The sequence below is a fragment of the Fringilla coelebs genome, assembly GCF_963513975.1.
Source record: "Fringilla coelebs genome assembly, chromosome: 1".
Classification (NCBI taxonomy): domain Eukaryota; kingdom Metazoa; phylum Chordata; class Aves; order Passeriformes; family Fringillidae; genus Fringilla; species Fringilla coelebs.
The window spans coordinates 123842098-123867921 of NC_140028.1; the positions used below are offsets into that span (position 1 = coordinate 123842098).

Here is a 25824-nt window from a genome sequence, read left to right on the forward strand (position 1 = left end):
GTTATGTGGGCTTGGTTTTCCTTTTTTCTTTTTTTTGCTAATGAATCTTTTCAATGTTCTGTGCTGCTTTTAGTGCTGCTTTTAGAACATCTTAAACCTTTTTTTTTTTTTTACCCATTATATTGTATCTAGTTTCTAGAAAGAAATGTAATAAGAAAACATAGGGTCATGTTGCTGAAATGATTTTCCCCTTCAGCTGAAATGCTGAGGAGCTTTCCATCCATCAGATCTGTCTCATCTCCAAGTCCCAGCCTGGCTCAGGAAAAGCTCTCTGCTTTGTGCTGCTTCTACCCCCAAACTCCATTTCAGGTTTCACTGGGCCGCCCATCAACTCCTCCCAACTCCTTTTGTTACACGTTCTGCTGGGTTTAAGTATTAGGCGATATTTTTAAGGGAAAAAAAACAGGATTGGAAGCTTCAACGACACCATTAAGCTGTGTCTATGCTAATGTTCACTCTAAAGCCTAGCTTAAATATTCTGACTTCTCATTAGAGTGGCTCCCACAGCAAAATGGGGGAAGAGTGGAGACAAATTAACTTTTCAGCGCCTGCAGCTGGGTTACTCTAACCCTGGGAGATCCAGGTAGAACTGTGACCTTATTAGGACTTTTGGAATTACCGCACATATTCAATACATGTAAAAAGAAGAGAGGGAAATGAACAAACACAGACACGCACATCCTAAACGGGCCATGGCCCAACCCTCCGGGCGTTTGCTGAGCAAACCTCGCCCGTGCCCTGCGGCCTCAGCCCGGCCTCGCCCCGCTCCCGGCTGCGCCTGGGCCGCGGCGTTGGCGGCCCTGCCTGTCCTCGCTCACCCGCGGCGTGCCCGGGGCCTGCAGCCGCCCCAGCTCCTCTCACCTCTTCCAGGAGCATCCATGGAGAGGAGTTACGTGTCCGTGTTCCTGCTGCTCATCGTCATCTCCTGTGCTCTGGCAAAGGATGCGGGCAAGAAGGACTCAAAGGACACTACCGCTAAGCCAAAGCTGCCTCAGACACTCTCTAGAGGTAAAAAACACACAACTGAAAAAAAAAAACCGCCACCATTTTTTTTTTTAAAGTTCAGTCTTGTTAACATTTCAACTACTGTGCTGTTCTAAAAAATTAATTTTCTTGCAACTCGTTCTGCAAAACCTTTTCTAGTATTTCCTAGCACCCTCTCCTCCACTCCTGGTTTAAGCCCTGTGGCAGGGGGTTTGTTCCGAGCCTCCTTCACTCCTGGTTTAAGCCCTGTGGCAGGGGCCCTGTTCCGAGCCTCCTTCACTCCTGGTTTAAGCCCTGTGGCAGGGGCTCTGTTCCGAGCCTCCTTCACTCCCGGTTTAATCCCTGTGGCAGGGGGTTTGTTCCGAGCCTCCTCCACTCCTGGTTTAAGCCCTGTGGCAGGGGCTCTGTTCCGAGCCTCCTTCACTCCCGATTTAAGCCCTGTGGCAGGGGCTCTGTTCCGAGCCTCCTCCACTCCTGGTTTAAGCCCTGTGGCAGGGGCTCTGTTCCGAGCCCCCCCGGCAGAGGTGGGCAGGGGCAGGACCCGCACCCGGGAGCCCCGGCCCCGTGTAAGGCGCTGTCTGAGGGGGTGTGTGTGTGTGTCCCCTGTCCCTCCTGCAGGCTGGGGAGACCAGCTCATCTGGACGCAGACCTACGAGGAGGCGCTTTTCCGCTCCAAGCACAGGTACCCGCCCCGCCGCGCCCACCCTGAGCCCCCCGTGCCTCCCCCGCTCCTAACGAGAGCTCTTCTTTTCCAGCCAGAAGCCCCTGATGATTATCCACCACTTGGAAGACTGCCCACACAGCCAAGGTAATCTTTTTGCACAAAGCAGGTGGGGAAAAAAAAAAAAAAGAAAAAAAAAGTTGGTTTATCTTTCTGGAATAACTCTGCTCAAACAAAACAAAACAAAAAAAAAATCAGCCACCATTCAGCTTAAACTTTAGTAAGTACTAGCTTGCATAAGCATGGGGAGCGTTCTTCAAGTTACTGTACCACAAAGGTGTTTTCCAATGTGTAGAAATAAATAAAAATGGTAATTCAGTATTGCATGATACCAAACGGATACAGAAATGAGCACAGGTCATTACAGTTTGACCTCTGACAAACCTGAATTTGGTTCACAGCACAATCAGCCAAAATCAATAGCAAGACCAGTAGCCAGAAATTACAATTTGTCAGAAAGACCATATTCAGACCATATAATCAGTGATTGAGACTGAATCCAGCCAGGTACTAAATCAATCCAGGCTGAAACTGAGCTCTTCCAGGATTTCTGGTACCTGGGACTGCTCTTTTCCCAGCGTCTTTGAATTTATCTGAGGGTCTTCCTTCCTGCAAGTCAGTCCACATGGCAAGATCTTTGCATTCATCCATAGCTCCAGTAACTGCACAAGGGTCTTTGGTCAAGCATTTGCATCCTTGCAAACATTTCAGTCTGAAGCCCTACATGCTGTATTTTCAAGTGCCTTAATATCTGTAGCCAGAAATCGCAACAGTAGAACAGGAGGTTTGAAGGGTCAAATGCTCAAATTCAAACCTAAGCAGAGAAGTTGAGAGCCAGCTGTACTCTCTGAAGGAAGGTGGGACATTTTGCCCTATTGTAATTACTCTTTAATCCAGAATAAAAAATAATGGATCATGTTCCAATGGAATAACCTGAAAATCTTTGTTTGATGCAGTTGTAAACTGGAAATTCTCATTTTGTTTCATCAGTTTGTTTAAATTTCTTATTGGAGGACAATATATTTCAAGGGCATCTTTTTCATTTTCTTTCCCAATTTTCTACTTTAGCCCTCAAGAAAGTCTTTGCTGAACACAAAGATATACAGAAACTGGCTGAAAAATTCATTCTCCTGAACCTTGTGGTAAGTTTCCCAATTACACTTAATTAAGTGAAAGCGACAAAGTTCTGCTTTTAATCATGGCTTCTCTGACTTGAGTCTAATAGCTAGTGTTGGCTAGGAAAATGGTCACTGCTGAAGCATAATAGATTTCATAAGTAAGTCTTTTACATTTGTAGCTATAATAAACTCAGAATGTGAGGGAATGTAAAGTTTAATAATAACATAAACTCTTATTAATTTGCAATTCCAGCTGTTAAAAAACTCTATCCCAGTGAGTGAATCTCTTAGACTGCAAAATGTATTATTTGAGCTGTATTTCATAGTACAAAGTATAGTGAAGGAAAAAAATATTCCTGTAACATGCCCTTGTTGATTAGGAACCTTCTCTGTTTTCTTTAAGTATGAAACCACAGACAAGAACCTTGCACCTGATGGCCAGTACGTCCCTCGGGTTTTGTTCATAGGTGAGTACCTCAAGCAGCAAAGCTGATCTCAGAACAGAGCCCCTGCTGCACCATGCATCTCAAATCCTCAGGCTGATTAACAGGAATTTATTTCATGACAAATACAAAGGTTCAAGTTGGTTTTGTGGATCAAATATTGACTCAGTACCACCTAGCTTCACAAGTCCAGCATTCCTCCCTCAATGGCTGATGCCACAGTCACTGGAATGGGTAGCTCATCCCGTTCCTAATAAACCTGCAAGCACAACACAAAACTGAAATGTCAGTGACACTGTTAGAACAATCTCTTAGTCAGCAGAAGCAGACATGTCTCACAGAAACATTTAGGAAGCAAGCAGGAGTGCAGAAAGCTTTATTTCCTTTTATTTCCTTCTGCTTGAAGGTTAACACAACAAACTCTACAAATTCTCTCACCCTTTTCCCCCCAGATCCTTCCCTGACTGTGAGAGCAGATATTACTGGAAGATACTCCAACCGTCTCTACGCATATGAGCCCTCTGACATTTCGTTGTGTAAGTAGTGTTCTGGCACATTCCGGAAATATTCTGAAAGTGGCATTTTTCATGCGACAAGGAATAACACCAGGCATTACAGATTCTCGCAGTCAGTACTTGCTGAAAGACATCTAACCAGGATTAAAATTAAACAGGATGCTAGACTTAAACTCAGTGAGATGAAGAAAATGATGGCAGAGCCCTGGAGCTTTAAACATCCATCTGTTTTAAAAGTAAGCATACGTCAGTAGGAACTTGCATAATTCAGCAGTGCTCACTGCAAGCAATGGTGAGAACTCACACACAAGTCCCAACAGGCCAGGTCAGGAAACCTGTGAGCAGGGAAAGATGTTTGCTACAGCCATCCCTCACTGCTGCACAGCTCCAGTCTCTGCCCATGTGTTGGCATTAATGAATGTTCTCATCAGTAAAAATTAAACCCATGATGTTCACAAATTGCTTGGAAGAGTAAGTGCATCTGAATCCCTATAGCAATAGGCATGTGATTAAAAGCTTTAATAATAATGACATTTTCTCTGCAGCATTTTTGGTTGCTGGCAGAAGTTGTTGCAGCAAAAATAACATGCATGAATATTTCATTTCTAGTGTATTCAAATATGCAGAAAGCGCTGAAGCTCCTGAAGACTGAACTGTAAGGGGAAGAAGAAAGCCCTTAAATATTATGAAGTCTTATCTTCCATCTCTTCTCCACACCTTGATACTGGTGAAGAGACTATTTAGAGTGATATTTAGTGATGTGTAGTGATGGTTTCTATATATAAACACTACAGTTTTACATTAGCACTTTTGTACTGGGAAGTGTTTTTAAAAGCTGGAGGCTTTTTTTTTTAAGGCACACAAAAGAATACTGTATGATTCAACTGTAAAAATGATTTTTTAAAAAATAAATTCATTTCAAGTGTTTACATACAAAACATTGCTGTATTTTCAATTTTTTTCCCTTATCTTCATCTACCATTATTAGAAATAGTAAAATCACCATGGTGCTTGAGACCACAGCTTGCATTTTACATTCAAGCACTTGGGGAGGAGAAAGGCTGCGGTGGATCAATCCCAGCCAGCAGCCCAGGCCCACACAGCCACTTGCTCTCTCACTCCATTCCAGTGAGATGGGAGAGAATCAGAAGATTAAAAGTGAGAAAACTCATGGATTCAGAAAAAGACAGTTTAATAGGTAAAGCAAAAGCTGTGTGCACAAGCAGAGCAAAACGCAGGATTAATTCACCGCTTCCCACAGGCAGGCAGGTATTCGGCCACCTCCAGGAGAGCAGGGCCCCACCAAATGTAATGGTGACTTGGGAAGACAAATACTCTCACTCCAAATGTGCCCCCCTTCCTGCTTCTCCCCCAGTTTGTATGGGGAGCATGGTGTATCCCCTTATTCAGCTGGAGTCAGCTGTCTCAGCTCTGTCCCACTTCTTCTGCAGCCCAGGTCTACTTGCTTGGCAGAGCAATGTGAGGGAGCAGCAAAGACCTCAACCCTGTGTCAGCAACCACAGAAAACAACCTTGTGTTATCAGCACTGTTGTGGCTGCAAATCTAAAGTTGCAAATCCAAATTCACCACACAAGCTGCTGTGAGGAGAATCAACTTTACTCAGCCAAACCCAGCAGAGGAAAGCAGCTTTTTATCTCCAGTTTCAGAAGCCAGCTAAGCTCTCTATTACTCAGCCTACTTTATCTCAAATTATTTTCTAGTAGCACCAGCCTATGTAGAGGTTTCATTATCAGCCCTTTCTTTACAGCTACTGTAGCAAGTAAAAATCTTTCACGGGAAGGTACTTGAGACTAGAGAACCAGATTGTTTGCATACAGAGCTTGTTTGTCTTTTGAACTGTCTGTATTCTGAAGTGATTTAAGATATGCCTGCTTCCCTTAAAATGTCCCTGCTTATATCAGATTTCAGTAAAGCCTTGAGATGACTAAGAAAGGGGTACCACATTGACTATTGGCTGGTTTCATGATTGCTTATTTATAAGTCCAAAAGGGACAAGAATTAAAATAAACGCTGCAGATGAACACCATGAGAGTATACATTTCATAAAGACTTGCACAAAAAGGAGACTTTCCAGCCCCAAATATCTGCTATCTCTGAACTCAGCAGCATCAGCGAGAAGCACTTTGGCCAGGACCATGCCTTCATAATTTTCTCAGCTCTTTGTCAATAACAGCATTCTTACTACTTCTATTACCTTTACTGCCACAACTGCAAGAGGAAAACGCTTGGGAGGGCAGGGCAGGTGAGAGAAGCAAGGCTTGCAGCTCAAGGGAATCTCTCAGCAAAATCAGAAGGGAGGTACTTGCTAATAGGTCTTTGGCAAGCTGTGTGAACCCTGCCTACCAGAAAACCTCAAGAGGTACCTGGAAAGGGTCCCAGACATAGAATTCAGCATTCCTTCAGCACTTCAGTAAGATGCTACTTTCTACTGCAGCATCCAGAAGACAGAGGAAAAAGAGATGCAGTGGGGGCAGAAATAGTCCCTAGAATCACTTATCAGTCAAAAAAAAAGTGGTCGTATCACTTAGCAGAGGGACAACACCAAGGGAGGCCAGAGCTGGTTATCAGAATCATCTTCACCTACTTAATCCAAAGTACTCTTGGCTAGAGCTACATGAAATAAAACAAGGGTTGCCTGTGCCATCATGTTTTACAAAGCTGCTTTTATAGCACTATGAAGTTGCATCCTTTTCTTAAACAGAGGTACTGATGCTATGTATAACATCCAGTAAATGGATATGAGGCACATAGAGACCCTACAAGGGTCTACTAATGTACATGCCTAGATGCAAACACAAGTTAGTCCAGCCTGCAAGTATCAATAAATGCTCTTGAAACTGAAATTCTTCTTTTTTGCACTCAAGGCTATGCTTTTCTCATCTACTTTTCACGGCAACCAAATCTGCAAGAATTTTAATGAATAAATGGTCAACTTAATCCTACTTTCCTCTAAATACAGATTTTTTGGGGGGGTTTAAAGAGGCATTAAGCCAAGCTGTGACACCTAAAAAAGCCTCTTTCAATTTCTTTGGAAAACCTGGGAATCATTGCAAAAATACATATGATCGTTAGATAACCCAAAGTACACAGGATGGATATGGGTGTTTTAGGAATTCCACTAGCATTCAGACAATCTTCTAATTAATTAGGTCTAAAATAATTATGCAAGTTAAGAACACTAACTCATTCCTATTCAATTCACTTGTCAGCTATAGCTTTTAAGGTATGTTTTTACAGGTATCACTTCAATTTATACAAGCCTTCCCTTTTGTAATAGGTACTTTCAGGTGAAAGGTGGTAGATACTGTGCAGTAGTATCAGGATGTTAGTCAATATCTGGATTCACTTTCTCACATAGATGGAGAAGAATTAGATTGCTTTATTGCCAATTGTTTTTGTATGATAGAAATGCGTATGTGTTTAGAAAGATGACATCTTTCTACATTTTTCCAGAATAACCAACTTGAAGAAAGCATTTCAAAAAACTAAAGCCAAAAGATATCTAAAGTAAGTGGTAAGAATGCTCCAAGTTAAATCACTCCATTACTTTGACACTGTGCTGCTGTAAATAGCTTCTAGAAAATCTGGTTACAATGAAGTCCAAATCTCAAGCAGTCAGGTGAAAATTAAAATGCATCTCTAGGAAAAAAAAAAATCTTTGAGTGGTGAAAACGTTTTTCAAGAAGATAAAGCAACAAAGTTCAATGAGAAAGCCCACCAATAATAGGTATAAATAAATTTTTACATGCTCTAGTTTGGCATGTCCGAAAAGTACAGCATTTCTTGGATACTCAAATGAGTCAGGCTTTCTCTGAGAGGCAACACTCTTCACCTTCCAAAAACAAAGTCAGACTCATTGTGTTTTACTATCCCCTTTCAAAATCAGGTTTGGAAAGCAAATCCACACCTCTAATTGGGAATTTCAACGTTTGTGTGGCTGGATGGGTTTGTATAACCACAATCCCAAAGAGACAATGTATTTTTAATACAGTAGAAAAACTTTAATCATTCCATACACTGATCTATCTTCTGACTACTAAAACAAATTCACATTATGAGACATGAGAGTTTTGGAAGTGGTAATATTTTCAATGTTTTTGCATTGGTGCACATTTACACTCCAGTATAATCTACCATATTTATGAATCAGAACCACCAAAAACTAAGCACTACAAAAGCAATCAGGAAAAAAGTTAAAATTGAAGCAGCAATTTTGTGTTACTTCAAGCTTCATTAACACCCTCCATATGACGACTCCTTGGATTTATTACTGTAATGTACAAAACACAGAGCCCATGTAGACCAGGAAAATGAACTGTTCCTAAAGGCAGCCATGAGATCATTGCTGTCCTCTTGACACATTTTGGGAATGGCTGGAGAGAAACTGAGGGCAACAGAACAGCAACTGGGAGAAGAAAAGCACTATATACATATTATTAGACTTCAGCAGGCCTGAAAGCTCTTAAGGTGTTTCAGCACACGAGTGGGCTCTTACCCTGGATCTCCAGGTCTCTGTTTGAGCCAGACACAGCTCCCAGAGCAGCTCCAGGAGAAGGTGCTGACCATGGATGCTGAAAACTCAGCTACACCTGAAGAGAAGCAGTTCTATAGCAAGTTCTTGACATCCCTCTGCTTTCAGTTTCTACTCTTCCCCTTCAAAACCTCAATTTCTTCTTTAGAAGCACTTAGCTTGTGAAAGTCTGGAAGTGCTTTGATGGGCATGTGTTTGAACTTCTTTTTGCCTACTCTGTGGGAGTAAGGAGGGATCTCTCTAGTAAAGGGGGACTGACTGTATGAGAATCTACTTCTGTCTGCCTCCAGATTTCCTTTCCACCTTGTTCAGGTGCTGTATTCCTCAGCAGAGGGCCTTAATACTCTTCCCCTTTTCTTCCTGTAGACTTGTCTTTTAGGCTACAGCAACTGCCTACTCTGACAGCAGCAGCAACTGAGTGAAGAATGAACGAAGGAAAGGTGCAGTGCAGACTGCAATTCAGTATGGTTAGAAACAAATGGGACATTGTGCACCTTGGGTGTTCAGATGTCTGCTGTTTCAGCTGATGCACCACTTCTTTCACAGGCAGAAAGACCACGCTTCCCTTCAGCTCAGACAACACTTTCTACATGGATAACGCACCATTCTAACTTGAATTCTTTGTTTTCAGAAAACAAACTACTGAAAAGCATTAGTTTTTGTTGCTGTTTTTCTTTCTTTCTTTTTTTACATGTCATTCAATCTCTCATGAAATCAAGACTGTTATCTGGATGAAACAGAAATATACACTGCTGAGTTATTATAACAATGACTTTACACCATCTAAAAAAAATAGCTGTACAACAACTTTCCAGACATCAAGTTTCTTGTATCAGAGATGACAGACATTGATTGTGCAAATACCACACCTCATTCACTTGTCAAGGGAAAAAAGTTTCAAGTTAATCAGTTGCAGATTACATTCTCCTGGTTTTCTTCATTCATTGTTCTCATAATGACAATATTCATTAACATTGTTTTTATTCTCAACAAAATTCTAAAGCTACCAGAAAACCAAAACAAACAGGAAAGGGGAGGGGTGAAGACTACAGTAGTCATTAACATACACTTATGTGCACTATAGAAAATAACATCTCTAGCTTCTATTTTTACCTTAAGAGGAAAATGGGAGACAAAAAAGTTTACTATAATAAATCCTAAAATCTAAGTAAATCATACCCAACCATCCACCATAAATTTTTATCATTTTAATGAGAATTTGTGTGAATTTTTGTAATCAATGAATACAGCAGAGAATACCTTTAGGTTTTGGTTTTTTTTACAGCAGATAACCCAGTAGTGCTATAAAACTCATTATATTGAGTTTACCATAACAATTAACAAACTCTTAACCAGCAGTTCAACTCTGCCCAGCTACTGAATGCACCCATCTACTTTAAGATAGAGATTCTTAGAAGAAAAATAGTAGAAATTAAATATGAAAACTGCACATTTCTTACAGGACTTGTGTTTTATTTTGAGTACATGTAGAATACCTATTATGGAGAAATACCAAACTATGGAGAATCAGTATTTTTAAGTAGAGGGTGCAAAGAGATGATTTAGTCCTTTATAAACTCATCAAATAAATGCACTAGGGTTTGCACGGGGATCCTTTTGGTTCCTGTATCTGTAAGTCAGCCAAACTCCCAGAATCTGAAAATAAAAACCAAAGATACTATTAAGCACAGAGTTTCAATCCCATCTTCTAGTTTTACAAAATTTGTTTTAAACACAAAATCATGACAAAGAATTTTCAGCGTAGGATACAAGTTTAGGATATTTTGCTGTTGCTAAAATTGTACAACCACACTCCATCTTTCTAATTAGAAAAAAAGAATGCACCCTCTCTCTCTGAGAAAAATCATGCCCTAGCAACAGAGAGAAAAACAAAACAAAAACCACTAAACTATGAACAACAAAAGCCAAATCCATATTCACAATGCAATAAAAAATTTCCCATTGTTTTTATAACGGAAGTTAAATTATTCTTCTCCCCTTCCCAAATGATAAATACTCATAAAGCTGCTTTTAATATAATGACAAAAAAATCCTCCAAATTGTTTCATTTCACCATTACTACTTAACTATACAGCTATTCTTGCGCATTTTCAAATCCTGTCATTCCCACCAGCACCTTCATATTTTTAGCTGAGATGGCTGAGATCAGTGTGATTCTGTTTAAGTTGCTGTATCTCTCTTCTTGCTGTCATATTTACAAACCTCAAAACTGCACTAAGCAGCAGGAAGAGCACTTGCACATGATCTTCTCTGGGATTAGAAAATACCCACTCTGAGGACTTTTATACTCCAATCAATAAAGCAAGCTATGCATCATCATAGTACTAAAGCAAAGAGCCAAAAGACCTTAATTTTAACTTACTGTTTAAAATACAGTTCACTCTTGTGCAACTCTATCTTTGCACTACAGGCGGCACCAAAAAAAAAAATCCTCAAAGGCCTTATGTGTGCTAGAGTGGGGAATAGGTGGGAAGAAGAGGGAACAAGATAAAGCAACAGCACTCTTTTAATACTGCTGGAGAATGGTACACTTGACCAGCTAAGTTTCTGAAAAGCTTAAATTTTACAGCACCACATTATAATGCTGAGGTTTGTTGTCTAAATAACAAAGCTGCAAGAAAAGCTTTCCTTCTGACAGACACATGTCTGTCATCAAGATCATAGATTTGAAAAATTTGGCCTAATTAATTATCTGATTCCTGAGACTGGACTGAGGTTTCCTGTAATAAACCCCCTAAAATTTTGTTTCACAAAGCAAAGCTTTAAAACTGAGAAAAAAGCAGTCAATTGTCCAACCACCCACTCACCTCTGTGAAACTGAAGAAGAGTCCTATCCCGCCGACAAATCTCAGCACCATTCCAGCATATTCTTCCATTATTGGTGCGCATGGTCTACAGTGGAGAGTTCTAAGACAATCCTGCAAGAGATACAGAGAATTGCTTTCCATTTGCTGATGACGCTTGGTTGTTTCAAAGCATCTAGTTTGTTCTAGAAGAGACTACCCATGCTACCCATGGACAAAACTACAGCAGTTTTAAAAGACTCCAAGAGCTCAAGGGTATGTATAAATGACAACGGAGTACAGACTTTTCAGGGTGCCCCGGAACTTGTCTTTCCAGTAAGTTAAGAGCTTAGTATCACTGTAACAACTACATTACACATCTGTTAAAATGCTCCTTGCTGTAACTATGGAAACATTTTTGAACAAACATGGTGTGAATAAGTTATGGTTTTTCACACTTGAAGAACTTACAGCGGCGCAGGTTTCATTCGGATAAAAAACTCTGAATCCACAACAATTCAGATTTCTCTCAATATCTGTTCTTGCACTGTTGGTGTTGCTCCATCCCACCTCTAGAAGTTCACTCTAGAAGCCATAAGCAAAAACATATTACATTAATTGAACTGGTTTATACTGTAAACTAACATACAAAATCTAGTTAATAATGTCCTAAATAAAGCCTTCAGATCTTGATGCTTAACAGGAGAATATAAATATATTAAAAACAACTGGAGTGTCCAAAGAGGCTGTGTAGCTAAAGAAAGAACAGCACCTAACAGCAGCACATTCACAGGTATAATTCCTTTCCTTCTTTTGTTTTTGCTAAACCAAACAAGATCACTAGTAAAGGGGCATGTGATTAATCTAGCTGGGACTGCCCAGGCTATACACAAAAAGCACCCTCACATGCAAAAACCAATTGTTTAGTCACTGTGCCCTTACCCACTTCTTATGCACTAAGAACTGGTCTCCATACCGCATGGTCTCTATACCACTTTTACTTTAAGATGTAGTTATGCCTAATGCAGTTATGACCTTTCCATTTACACAGGAACAATTCAATGACTTCATCAAATTTACACCATGATTACTGTATATTTCATCAGCTTATCTGAAATTGCTGAACACGAGATATAATCAAGATACCAGGCTGCTACACCTGTGATCATAAACCTAGAAAGGAAGCTTAAAAACAAACTAAATAATAAATTTTAAAAAGTCATTTTAGGACCCAAATGCATTCCATTCTAGTTACCAGAGCCAAGCATTGACCAAGGTCGACTCTTTAATAAATAGGACAATGCTGATTTTCTTAAAATATGCTCTCCCCTTTTTATGGAGGACTATATACAAATACATGTGCCTGTGTACATATATATTTATAGTGTTATGCTACAGATTACCTGAGAAGGCAGGAAACTTTTCTTACCTGCTGTTCCTCATTTAGTGCCAAACAGGCACAGGAGACAGAAAACTGGACAATAAAGACTAGCAGAAGAATAATCATGTACTGGAAACAATCAATAGTTAAGGATACACTCTCAAATTAATTTTGCTTTTATAACATATGCACCTAATGGCATTATTCATTTCACTGGGTAACAGTAAGTCCTTTAAAACAGAACAACTATGGAAGCAAATTCTGACTGGATGTGGAAAAGATGACCTAAATACTGTCCCCAAAACCCAATCACCATGTATTATCTCTTTTTGGCTACTACTATACATAGGTGGTATTTCCTTGTTAGATATTTCTTGCCTAGCAAGAAAACAAGAGCAGAGAGGTCAATGAAATGAGCTTTGAGAGCAAGATCTCCAGCCATTTTCTGCAGCTTTACGGACTCATGTAATTTCAATGTACTTCAGTAGTAGAGAAAATATTTTTCGGGGTATTGCATATTCAGATTACTTTTTTTCAATGACAGAGTCCTGTAATTAATTACAAAAAATAACTTTAGCGTAGATTAAAAACAAAAGAAGGTTAAGAGTTGCTCTTGGAACGCAGCCTCACACACTTTTGGACTACTGCATCTGAAGATGGTATAAAACAAAAAGAATGAACTTTGATACTAAAGATCATGTTTTGAAACTTGGGGAGTACTTTCAGAATTTGGCTGCTGTGTTCAGAGTCAGATACTTCACACAATTTAGCTGTTTGCAAAGTGGAGGTCAGTTCTTATTCACAGACCACAAAAGTTAAACATTAATAGTTCACCTACTTTAGCACCATGTAGGAGGGGTGAGCACACAGTAAGAGGCACCTGTGACAGCGAGCTACCATAAAAAGCTCTCAAAGAATTAAAATAGTCTTATGTTTAAAAAGATATGTGAATACTTCTATCTTCAGAGCACAAACAACGGAGGGGAAAAAGGAAACTGAAATAAAGTTAAATGGGAAGGAAGTCTAATTTAGACTGCATTGACCAAAGTAAGATTGTGAATTTCTGTTCTGTTTCTGAAGCACCTCCCCCAGCAGTCTCAGCTGACACAGGAGGTTGTTTACACGGCTGGAACCACACTGCAATCAATGCAGTGCATCAGAAGGATACAAAGAATAGCAATACTTGATGATGTTTCACTGCACCGATCAATCCAACTAAGGCAATAAAGAAGAGGAAGACTCCTACTGCGATTACCACTCCAACAACTCTGAAACTAGAGATGAGGCCAAAGCCAATTCCCCATGCTGCAATTCCAATCAGCAGCAGGCTCACCAGCTGGAGGGAAAAGAAAACACAAATTTAGACTGCATATTAAAACAGGCTCCCACACACAGATAATTTTTTTACATTAAGGTTGTTTTTAAAAACGTACAATTTTTCTTTCTGGCGCAAAAAGAAGAAACACAACCCTAAACAAACCAACCCTCCACATCATTGAATAAGTAATTTCAGTTTCAGATGTTTTAAGGCATACATATTCTTCCACACTGTCAATGTGGAACTGTTACAACTCAAACTACCTGTAAATCAAGCCATGTTGCACCCAGTGACTGATTAGAGACAAAAGACTGTAGATCAGAACGTAATTCACAAATAAGCTAAAAATCATCAACTTGAATTCAGAGTAGAGTAAGAACCAAAATTAGATCTCTTTTGTTAAACTGTGGCACTATGTTTAAAGAAAATAGAATATACAGCTACACAGCTCTGAATGTATAAAAAAGGGCACTTTGTCAAAATTTATGGTAATCAGCTGTATTAATTCATTAAAAAAGTTTCTACATACTTGATAATGTAACACAACAGTTAACATGGTGACAAAAAATACATTTCAGATCTAAATTTCAAGGACTTTATACAGTAAAACAATAAAGGCATCCTGTCTCCTCTGCATATTTTTTCAAGAAAAATAGCTCTACTATTAAGTGAATCCTATTCCAATACCCAAAACACTTATGCTGTTTCCTTCCTTATAAACATGGTATTCAGGGAAGGCAGGCAGGAATCTGTCCCAGTTACTTCACAGAGATTTATTGTTTATATGGGCAGGAAGCTCCAGCCTTTCCTGTTTCCACACCAAAAACACAACCCCAAGAAAAAAGAAATTCCAACATGAAAAGCTGCAGAGAAATCTGTAATGAAGTCCAGCAGGAGGGAAGCAGCAGACAAAGCCAATCCAGATGTCCAAGGCACAAAATGCCCAAGACTCTCTGGTTTGAAACAGACCTATGTATAACATTGGTTATTACATTCTCTGTTAAATGACACCAATTCAACATGCAAGTTTTAACTTTCCAAAACTTTGATCTCACAAAAAACTACTCAGCTTTATAGCTAATTTTAAAGAAGTCCAAACCAACAATATAAAACAGTAGGCACTTAGTCTAGTTCAACTACTTTGCTTTGCTGAACAGGTATAGAGCAAGCACTTATACTTGCTCATCATTTCCATTCAAACAAGGCACATTCTCATGAAGCACATTTTACTGCTTACCCAGAGCCAGGATTTAAAAAAAAAAAAAAAAAAAAAAAAGGCAATTTTCAACTTATCACTTTAGTATAGTTATCATACATCTGGGAATTCTTCTTGGTATTAATGCCAAATACATTTGTATTTTTTTTCCATTTAAGTACATTTTAGAGGACTACCTATGTAATGCAGCTTTTGAAACATGGAAATCTAAGATAACATCAAGAAAGCTAGTAAAACAACTAGAGATGCTCATCGAGATCTAAACACAGCAGGTGGAATTTTTTTGTGTTCACACAGGAAAACATCTCAAAAAACTTTTTACCAAAAGCCAGTAATCCACACAACAAATTCAAGAGCCTGCAAGAACAAAAGCAGGATATTTGTCATACCTAGGCTTCTCTCTTAACACATAAAGATACAAAAAACAATATAAAATTCAAAGGAATTGTTCTGTACCAGCAGAGTTTAGGATGATTTCACATTTGTCTTTGTTTCTCTTAAACAAAAAGCCTAAATTACCACATTTATTTAAAACCAAAACAACAGGCCAAGGTGTCACGAATCAAAATTACAGAGAGGACTGAAGAAAAAAAATAAAATAAAATACCTTGGCTCTTACACAGACAAATTTTCTGAATCCATGCTGCACAAGGCTATGAACTTCCCAATACCAGAACATTAAAAATTAGCCTGGCTAACCAGACAGTTTATTGCAAGACCTACCTTTTCTGATCTATGCCCAGTCACTTTTTTCACTGTCTCATTTCACTGGAAAGATTTATTTTTCCATGTAAGCACCAGAAGCAACTAACTAAAAAGAAACCCCACAGGCCAATTTCCAATGAAAAAGTGCTGTCTGACATCCCATGCTCTGCATCAGCTTCTAAATACTGAACTCACACTTCCACTACATAGGTCTTTAAAAAAAAAAAAACAAACTCACAAGCAATGACAAAGTTCAATTTATTTCACAAAGAAGCGCAGATGAAACTTTGTTCCTAATAGTTTTCACCAATACTTTTCTGTCTGCGGGCAAATCTTTCACCAATCTGCCTCCAGGATACCAAAATATGCATTTGTTCAGGTCATTGCTCATTTCATAAGAGGTCCAAAAACATTAGAAGAAATTAGTTTGTTCTTAAAATACTAAAATCAAAACAAGAGACAAAATCTGTGCCTCCTGGATAAACACAGTCTGTGAAGTGCAGCGTACCAGTTGCTTCTTGATGCCATTACTGGTCTCATCTTACATTAATCTGATGATGAATGCAGAAAATTATCTGCATAACACCAGAACTGTCCTGACACCCTGGCACAAAAAGCTTTTCTGGTAGAAACAGCCACATTTTGAATTTAGAAAAGGTCTGGTTTTCAATCAAGTGGGGGGAAAGAGCCTCTCTGGATTTTAAACCCATATTGAACCATTCAAAATTTTAGAGCTATCAATCTCATTTTCAACTGTTACCCCCATAATATCAAGGCTCTATTTTCTTTCACTTGACAAAGTTAGGAATTGTCCAATTCCTTAAAACATCTGGAAATTCAGTGGGATCACAGATCCATGCTACTGGGCTCTGGCTGACAACCAATATGAAAATGCTGTATCCAGTCAGACAGATCCATGATATGGATCAAAATCATTACCGGCCACTCCTTTCTTGCCACTTGAAATTGTGGAAAATTGACTGTTTCAAAACTGAAATGGAGACTACAGATTTACTAATCACTCCAGAAACTGATTTAATATTAAGTTTCTGTCTCCTCCACATGTTTACTGAAATATGAAATTATGGTTATTCCTTCATATTCAGGTTTGGCATAGACTATCTGAATGAGAGGAGTAACTTTTCTCTATATAGTTTTTTAGCGCCATAATGCAAAAACTAAAGTAAAAGCACACCACTACAAAAAGAAGAAATAGCTGTTTTGAGTTAAGTTTTTTCAAGTCTGTAAAACAATGCAAGGCTCATAGTGCTACATACTGTTTAGCCACTAGGAATGACCACTCAACAGTGCTTATTCCAGTGTTTTGACATTAAAGGATTTAAATGCAATATATCTAAAATTGAAGCTGCTATGGCTTTATAGTACAATGTACTCAAAACAAAATTAGTGACCCTAACCACTTAAAGTGAGTAACGTGTACATTCTAAACATACAAGCTTTACCTACATGCAAAAAGGCCAAGTATTTCTGTTAAATGAAGGAAGGAGGACTCTCTATGGAGCTTCTGAATGTCACATTTTATTTAACTGAGACGACATTTCATGGCAACAGAAGCCTCCCAAAGTAAACAGCGTCATCCTTGGAAGACTGAATTATCTGTGAAACTTCATTTTACCTACACAAATTTACTCACACAAAGCTAGCTTTGGTTAGTAACACTTAAAATATCTGATTGATGTATTTACCAGAAATATCTGAAATCACAGTCCAGTTTTCAGTGATTAGGGCTAATCCAGTTTCCCACAGGAAGGCTGGAGAAATGGCCTGTTAAGAGTGAACAGCCACAGGCCAGACTGCTGAACTTGAAGAGCAGTAACTGATGGCTCCGCATCCTGCTGGCAGCAGGTAAGCACCACCAAAAAGGCTGATGCTGGAGCCAGTATCACACAGTATCTTCATCAACAACCTGAATATAACACAAAATGAATTCTCAGAAAACATGTGGATGATACAAAACAAGGAGAAGTGACTGACTCTCCAAAAAGAGATTTAACTCAGATATACCTTGATAAACTTGAGGAATAAGCCAACCTCAGGAACTTTGCAAAGTGAAAAATTGTGCTCCTGGGTACTTCAGTGGAGCCTGGGATTGGACCATTTGAACAACAGCCTTAATGAGACAGATATGGAGATCAAACTGTTTGTCAGATTGAATACAAGCCAGGAGTCTCACAGTCTCACTGCAAACAGGGAAACCAAGAAGAGTGCAATCAAAGGAAACACAATGCGGGTGAGACTGAAGCTCAAATAGTGTGTTCTATTTCAAGTCCCCCAGGCAGAAAAGGAATTTGAGAACCTGGCAGGAGTCAGTAAAATGGCATGGAGCCTTGATAATGAGAGGTTTGAGAAGAGGTAATAGAGTTGGGTTTCTTTAGTATGACCAAGAGGCTGCTGCCTAGGGGTAATCACATACTAACTAAAGCGGAAGGCACAGCATACAAACATGGAAGCAAACTCTTCTGGGTATCATAAGTAACAGCTTGGGAGGTTCAGACTGGACATTAGAAAACACACCTGCAAGGTGGTTTGGTGTTGATCTTTGTTCTCAGGGGTGTCCAAGACTCCACGGGCTAAGCCACAGACAGCAAATTACTGTTACTCATAATCCTGGTCAGGGGCCTGGACAGATGAGCCCCAAAAATGCCTTCCAACCAACACTGCTATACACTACAGCCAGCACTTTGACCATGCCACTCTCTCCAAACCAAAAATCAAAGTTTTAACAGATAGATAAGAGGTGGATTTAGCACTGACCAAGGACTATCTTCTCCACCAGCTCAAACCCTAGGTACTTTACTTAGAGGCACACACACAAATATAGGCTTAGCAGAATTCAATATATAAACTAGTAATTTTGAAATTAAGTAAATGCTTACCAGAACAAATCTTTAGGTAGCACAAATTCTAGGTGAAGATCAGTGGTTTTCCCTATGAGATTAGAGTATTTCTACTTTGGAGTAAAACAAATGGAAAAAAAATTCAAGCATATTGTCAGGAGACAAAACATTACTCCAATGTCAGTATCTGTATAGGGAAAATTTTAGGAAGACTGAAGTTCAAGATCAGTGGAAGAGACCAGACTCCAGTTTAGGCAGCTTCCCTTTATTTAATACACATACATACACACATTTGACCTTCAGAGCTGTTCCAAATACAATAATTTCCCTAACAAATCTCCAAATTTGCTCTCTTCTTTAAATCCAAGTTCTCCTGTGCACATAACTGCTCATTTCCCTCCTTCCTCTACTGGAAAAAACATATTTCTTTCCACAAGTGCTCCTGCACTTATGTGCAATTTTATAGTCCCCATTACAAAAAAGAAACAAAGATACTGACAAACTATTTCTCTATACAATGCCATGAGAAACAATTCAAATGCTAAAACCACTTCCTCCTTCCTACAATAGCAAGCCACCAGCAAATCTGCTGTCTTGACTAACTGGCAACTTTTTGGTATTTCAACTAGCCTGGACTGCTGGCTAGGAAGGAAGTCATATGCAGAGGCTGGGTATTCCCCCAGCTTCCTTACCACCTCAATACTAACAGGAGTTGGTAAAAATCACGTTTCAGAATTTAAATTTTACTAACTACTGACTCACCATTCCTAGGTAAAGAGATTATACAGCATTTATTCTCATATCAGCAAGGGAAATATTTACCGAATAGCTGTCAAAGTGAATACGGAACAGGAACTAAAACCAGAGAGATCACACAAATGATGAAATGCATCCTTCCTAACCTCTCTCCCCACATATAAGTTCATATTCTACTACTTTAAAGGGTGCTTTAAAATTTAAATGTCAAATTACATATATATTTAAGCTAGAGGTTTCCACTACTCTTCCCTTCCACTTCGGCAACCATTTCTGCAAAGCCATAGAGAATCTCGAAGACAATTCTGATTCCTGGCACTTAATTTAAAAACATCACGTTAAAACAACAGGCGGTACACAGTGGTGTAACCACAACATTTAGCAAGATAAAATGAAGCTGAAGTGGTTTCTATCACAGCTGTAAGCAACCCATAAGCAACTTTATTTCCTTACAGTACTACTTCAGCTTTACTGAGAGCAAAGGAAAGCTCTGAGTACCTCCAAAGGACTTCTAACAGAAAGCAAAATCTTCCATCTTTATGAGACTTATTTAAATGAAGAGTGATCAGCAGTCTGATTATTGACCAGCCTTGAGACACGTAGTGAGGAACAAGCAATTTATGTGAAAGGCAGCATTCCTGGCTCCTATCGCAAAAGCCTGTTCTTTCAGTTTCAAGCCTTGTAAAGAGTTATTCATTTTATTGGTCATGTAACAAACTATTTACACACTAAAATGTCAGATTTAACCCCCGCTTAATACCCTGTGGTCTTTGGAAATAGAAGCTTTCTGCTGTGCAGCAGGAACAATTATGTTCTAAAATGTTACTTTTACTTGCGTGTTTGTTCATTGGTTTTTAAGAGGTTACAAAATGTTTTCATAAAGCCTGGTGAGCCCACAGATCCTTCTTCCACACATCGTATCTCCTTCAACACAAAAACAGGAGTACAAAACCCCACAACTAATCATATAAGCTACAAGGCTTCTGCAGGACACCCAAAGGGGTTCTCAATAATTGTGCTGGTTTAAAAGAGCCCACGTGCACCACCAGGATGGCTGAAAAGACCAGCAGTATCAAAACACGCTGTGTTCCATATACCCTCCTCCTCTGTGCCCTGTCATTCTCCTCTTTCCCTACTGACAGGCTGCCTTCCTAGCTCCACATGCCACTGCACACTCTGCACAAGACAATGAAAAACCAAAACCCTCTGCGGGCTGGCCTATGGACCCAGCACCCGTCTCAATTCTGACCCAACCACCACAGACCGCTGTCACTTTGGCTATAAACTGACACACAGCATAGAGGGCCTTTCCAAGACCTGGAAAAGCATCTTTAAATATCCATCTGTACTTTTGCTGCATTCTTGTGTGGTCTCAAGCGTGAGCATAGAAACATTCCCAAAATGCCAATGAAAACAAAAAGGCCACAAGACAGACATGACCAACATTAACTTCCTTGACCAATACCTGGGAGCTTCTGTACCAGTTTTATTTACATGTCAAGACTAGTCAGCCCAGCTTATACTGCCATCTTCAAAATGTTCTTGAGAACAACAGAAATGGCTCCAAGGCAACCTGCCCCATTTGCTGAGCATCCAGGCATGACAGTGAGGGAGACCAGCACAGAACAGGCTGGTGCTGGGGCAAAGTCTCGATGCTGCACACCTAAATGCTGACCAGAGCCCGTCAGACAGGGCAAGCAGTAGGTATTTTATCTTATTTGTCTTACAGCTGAAAACAAACTTAGGACAAACCAAAATGGAGCTGCACTCAGAGACTGCAGGTTCACTAATCAATGTGAAAGAAATTGCCACTTGAGGCAAGAACTGTGCTTCTCTAACTCCTGTCTGCTTGTACCTGGCTCTGTGTAGCCACTACACCAGTCAGGAAATATCAGAGAACACGAAGACACGTTCCCTTTCCTGAGGAAAATCCACATGTTCACCCTGCCTCTGACACTAAGTTTCCCCTATGCAGCAAAAAGATGAAGCAGACAGATTTGCATGGAAGATGATCCTAATTCCTCTGCATCAGGAACTCTGAAAGTAAGAGAAGCATTATTATAAAATACCTTAGTAATTAAAAACCCTCTTAAAATCATCAAGACCAGGCTGGATGAGGCTTTGAACAATCTGGTCTAGTGGTAGGTGTCCCTGTCCAGGAAAGAGGGGTTGGACTATCAAGATTTTGAAGGTCCTTTCCAACCCAAATCATTCTATGATACCAAGCACACACTGTCCAAATCTGAGAATTTCTATACTTATCTTTGCATATTTCCATAATACAGGGAAACCAAGTTTGATAAAGAGGGCAGAAAGCCCAAATGCAACTTCAATAATTAAAGCACCCAGAGAACAAGAGACAGTGATAGGAAAAACAAAAAAAACAAGCCCAAAAACTCTTTCAAACACAATGCTTTGAAAATGGATGCAAAAACCACTTAACAGGCAATCAAAAAAGAGGTTCAGAAAATGACATAATATAAAAAGCGAACTATTTTAATAAGGTTCTTTCTAGCGTTACAAGTAAATGTGGATGCTTTTATGGAATAAGCTTTGTGCTACTAAAAAAATACACACTTCTAATGGAAAAGGTACTGTATGGTTTAATTGAAATCAAATGGCTGTTCTAAGTGTAGGAAAACATAAAGCCTGCTCATGAAAATATGATATGTTTACATACTGCCAACAAACATTTCATGTTTCCTGCTGCAGCCATATTAAGTAGCTGCTTGGGTCAAAAAAACAGCACACACCACCAAAATGAACTGTAAGTAACGGTTTTTTATTTGAATATTTAATCTTGTGGCTCACCTACCATTTCAACCTTTCACCACTAGTCAGGAACTTCCCTCTCCTCTCCGAAAATCAGATACGAACGATGATATTGACTGTTTGTACTTCAACACAAACATTGAAGACTTCCTTGGAAGCTTAAGTTTTAAGCTACAAACACATCCCTGAATCTGGATTAATTCTGTGGACAGGCACTTTAAACAGTTTGTATAGGTCTGCCATTTGATGGGAAATGTAAATATGACTGACTAAATAAAAACTAAATAGGCCAGATACCCAAAATTAGTATTTTAAAGGTTCTTGTATTCAGTTCATCCATGTGAGGCTTTATTCTGACAATACACATCATCATGTACACAGAGTCAATAAATAGTCTCAATCATTTTTTTCTACTCTTCCATACTGAAGTCAGCAAGACTCAGCACAGATGCCAGAATTACTCATAAAAAATAGATTGAAAAATAGAATCAGGACCTAAGGACCCTAACTTAGTGAGGAGAAGAACCAAAAGTCATTGGCAAAGTAAAATATGAAAAGAAGATTAAGTGAGCAGTTTGGTTGGTAGGTTTCTGGTTTCTTGCCTTAAACCAGTAAATGATTTATTACTGCCAGGAGATATATTTTTCTTAGTGTACTACTACAAAAAAATCAAAAAAGGCAGTACTAAAAAATTTTTACAATAAGCTCCAATATAATATTTTATCTAGAGTGTTTTAATGAAAGGCAGAATGTAAATTGAAACTTCCAATATACAGTTTTCAAGGTTAATTCATGTCATACAGACATATCAGTGCTGGCTATAAAAACATCCAAGAAGTGCCACCTATCCCTTCTTACCACCACTACGCCCTTCTCACCATTTATTAGTGAATCAACACTATTTCAAAGAGACAATCATAATGTTATTGCTCTGATTATGTTCTGTATTTTTTTCCAGCTGTGAAAAAAATAAGTCCATCATTCCAAGGGTTGCTGCTTCAACCCTTTATTTCAGGTTTCTGTCTAACCAAGGAACAGAGAAGCCCACACACTTTATAACTCTACCAGGCCAAGTAAGCACTTTAAGTGTTATTTCCCCAACTAGGAATTTAAAAGCATTAAGTCTTGTGACTTGGGTTATTAATAAACAATACTAGCAATAACAATTGGACATTATTGTAACTATCATTTAAAGACGTCATTCCTTCCCTTCAACAAAAACAGGTGTTTCGTATAGGTCAAGTGACAGAAAACAGAGCGACACCCACAAAGTAAAGTCTACTCAAGCAGACATCAGAGCAGAGATTAAAGTGGTAAATACACTGCACAGGTACCACAGACAGAACTACAGAAGTCCAAAAGTTAAACCCACCCTTGCTAAGGCCAGATATGCCCAAAAGACCTACCAGACTCATTACACCTGGTTAATATATGGCTATATGACTGCAGAATTAATGATGCAGTCATTAGAAAAAAAACCACCTGCTGTCCACAGGACATTACAGTATTACTTGTCCATCCAGCTGAGAATGATCCAGATTTCTCTCACTCTTCTGTCACTCAAGGAATAGCAATAATAACAAAAGAAGTGTTGCATTAACTGAAAAGCAAAATTGGGATGGGACAATGCACCTATAACCCACCTTCTGGCACAGGAAAATCTCATTAAAAGTTGACCACAATGATCTTCTGGGGACCCTTTCAACCTCAGCTATTTTATGACTCTAACTTAGCCCCATCATGACACTCTACATCCATTAAGCTTACCTTCAGTTACAGATACCTAACGCCTATGTGCTCCCCTCTGTTCTGGCTGGATGCTGCCCACCAACAGGAGGCATCACAGGGATCCAAGCTAACTTTCACAGTGGGTAGGCTGGGCTGCCTAAGCATGCTCTAAACTTTTCCAGGGACATATTTCACTCCTCAAGCTCCCCCAAGGATGGAGACCAAGTAAAATAATGCAGCCTCTCCGACATAAAGGTTTCTCTTCTGCTCTTTTCTGAGGAAAGGAGGGGTTGGGTCACCTTGGACATGCAAGAACATCAACCAGCTCTGGGTTCAGCCCAGGTATTTCCACATTTCTTTGCGCTCCATCAGGTCCAGTTGCTGCCAGGTACTATTTGTTCTGATGAACAGTGTTAGACCTGCTAGTTCTTTAGTCTTGTTTTCAGCCCAGACCGGGCAGTGCTTTCAGAAAAGCACAGATACAACAGCCCAAAAGCACTGGCTGACCCCAATTTCAGTCAGCTGAAAGTCACTCCCAAGCACTGTTGTTAAACTTGAAACATTAGAGGACATTCTACCTCTCCAGATGTGCTGCGAGAGGAAGCCATTACACTTACTCCCGTTTCTTGTTATTTCTGAGCCCTTTAAAAATAGATATTGAGGAAAAAAATTCCTGTAGCTATACCACAATTGGAGATTTTTTTCTTCTCTGTTGAAAATAGGCCCTCCAACACGCCGGAACAAAATCAGGCACCTGCCTGCAGCTCCCCAGCAAAGTCATTTATTTCAGTTTAACATCCTACTTTTTTTCCCCCTCCTCACGTATCTGCCCACCACCGCAGGCAGCCCGACCTGGTGACTCCCTGGTTTATCCCAGGAACACCGGGGCTGCCGGGGGCCTCGTCACTGACCGAGCTGCACTCATTTGGGAGCTGATGCTTGGCTGAGGAATAACAAAACAAACCCTTCCCTGCTTCACGCCTGGATTGCTGCAGTGCCCTTTCCAGACGGAGAAAAAGGGCACCGGCGGGCCGGGCCGCGGGGCCGCTCCCTGCAGGAGCGGAGGCAGCCGCCGCCGCCCCGGGCGGGCAGCGCTCCCGGGCCTCCCTGGATTTTGATCCCGAGCAGCCACGTCCGCGCGGCGACAAAGCCCGGCCTAACCGCTGTCACCTCCTCAGCCCTCCCACCCCAGCCTCCCGAGCCGGAAGCCGCGACCGCCCAGCGGCCGCAGCGCGGTCCCCACCGGCCCCGCGGCCACATCCCACCGGGAGAAGGGCGGCGAGCCCCGCCACGCCACCTCCCCTCCCCATCCCAGCCCAGCTCAGCCCAGCCGAGCTGGCGGCGGGAGCAGCGGGACGAGGCAGAGCCGAGCGCGGCGGGCACGCACCGTGTAGAGCAGGTTGAGGGCGCACAGGCAGTTCTTGGAGCAGGCGAAGCCCCCGCACGCCATCGCTCCGCCGCCACCGCCGCCCCGCGCGGCAGCCGCTCCGCCAGGAGGCCGCAGCCCCGCCCCCGGCCGCGCGCGGGTGCGGCCGCAGCAGGTGAGCGGCGCCCGCTGATTGGCCGCCGCGGGGCGCAAAGGTAAATGTATGCAAATGAGGGCTGTGACGTCGGCGCCGTCAGCCGCTATCCGGCGGCTCGCGCTGTGCGGGCGGGGCTCGTTCTGCCGTCCCCGGTCCCCGTTGCTGTGACGAAACCAGCCCTGGTCCTCTGTCCCTGTTCCCCGCTGCTGTGACGACACGAGCCCGGGCCTGGCCCCCGCCCGCCGGACCCCGCCGCGGCGCCGTGCTGTTCCCCGCACGAGCGGCGGCGCCTCGCCGGTGACGGCGCACCCCTATAATCCATGGCCTGTGTCATCCCAAGGAGAACATCCAGGGATTCACTTGTACAGCGCGCGAAAGTGTTCGGAGTGCTGGTCGTTCTGCCAGCGCTTCATGGAATCATCAAGGCTGG

General features: G+C 40.8%; 2 protein-coding genes across 2 annotated transcripts; one reads left to right on the forward strand and one right to left on the reverse strand.

Moving 5' to 3' along the window:
• Positions 1 to 878: 878 nt before the first annotated feature.
• Positions 879 to 5361, forward strand: AGR2 (anterior gradient 2, protein disulphide isomerase family member; the record flags this gene model as incomplete). Its single annotated transcript, XM_084205837.1, has 7 exons — positions 879 to 1008; positions 1603 to 1666; positions 1740 to 1792; positions 2774 to 2847; positions 3227 to 3290; positions 3719 to 3802; positions 4391 to 5361. The coding sequence occupies 7 exons, from the start codon at positions 879 to 881 to the stop codon at positions 4438 to 4440; spliced, it is 519 nt and encodes a 172-aa protein (XP_084061963.1). The 3' UTR covers positions 4441 to 5361.
• Positions 5362 to 7473: 2112 nt separating this feature from the next.
• On the reverse strand, positions 7474 to 25376 carry TSPAN13 (tetraspanin 13). Its single transcript, XM_084220960.1, has 6 exons — positions 25259 to 25376; positions 13687 to 13854; positions 12567 to 12647; positions 11609 to 11722; positions 11162 to 11272; positions 7474 to 9989 (listed from the first exon to the last, which is right to left on the reverse strand). Exons 1-6 carry the CDS (start codon positions 25319 to 25321, stop codon positions 9915 to 9917), a joined length of 612 nt encoding a protein of 203 aa, XP_084077086.1. The 5' UTR covers positions 25322 to 25376; the 3' UTR covers positions 7474 to 9914.
• Between the last annotated feature and the right edge of the window lie 448 nt (positions 25377 to 25824).

What these genes read in the sequence shown, in the direction of transcription:
- TSPAN13 (XM_084220960.1), bottom strand. Translation starts at nt 25,321, where the DNA reads ATGGCGTGCGGGGGCTTCGCCTGCTCCAAGAACTGCCTGTGCGCCCTC. An exon ending in ATCAAGTATTGCTATTCTTT is followed by an intron (nt 12,648 to 13,686) that starts GTATCCTTCTGA and finishes GATTGTTTCCAG; the next exon opens with TACATGATTATTCTTCTGCT. An exon ending in CGAATGAAACCTGCGCCGCT is followed by an intron (nt 11,273 to 11,608) that starts GTAAGTTCTTCA and finishes TATCTCTTGCAG; the next exon opens with GATTGTCTTAGAACTCTCCA.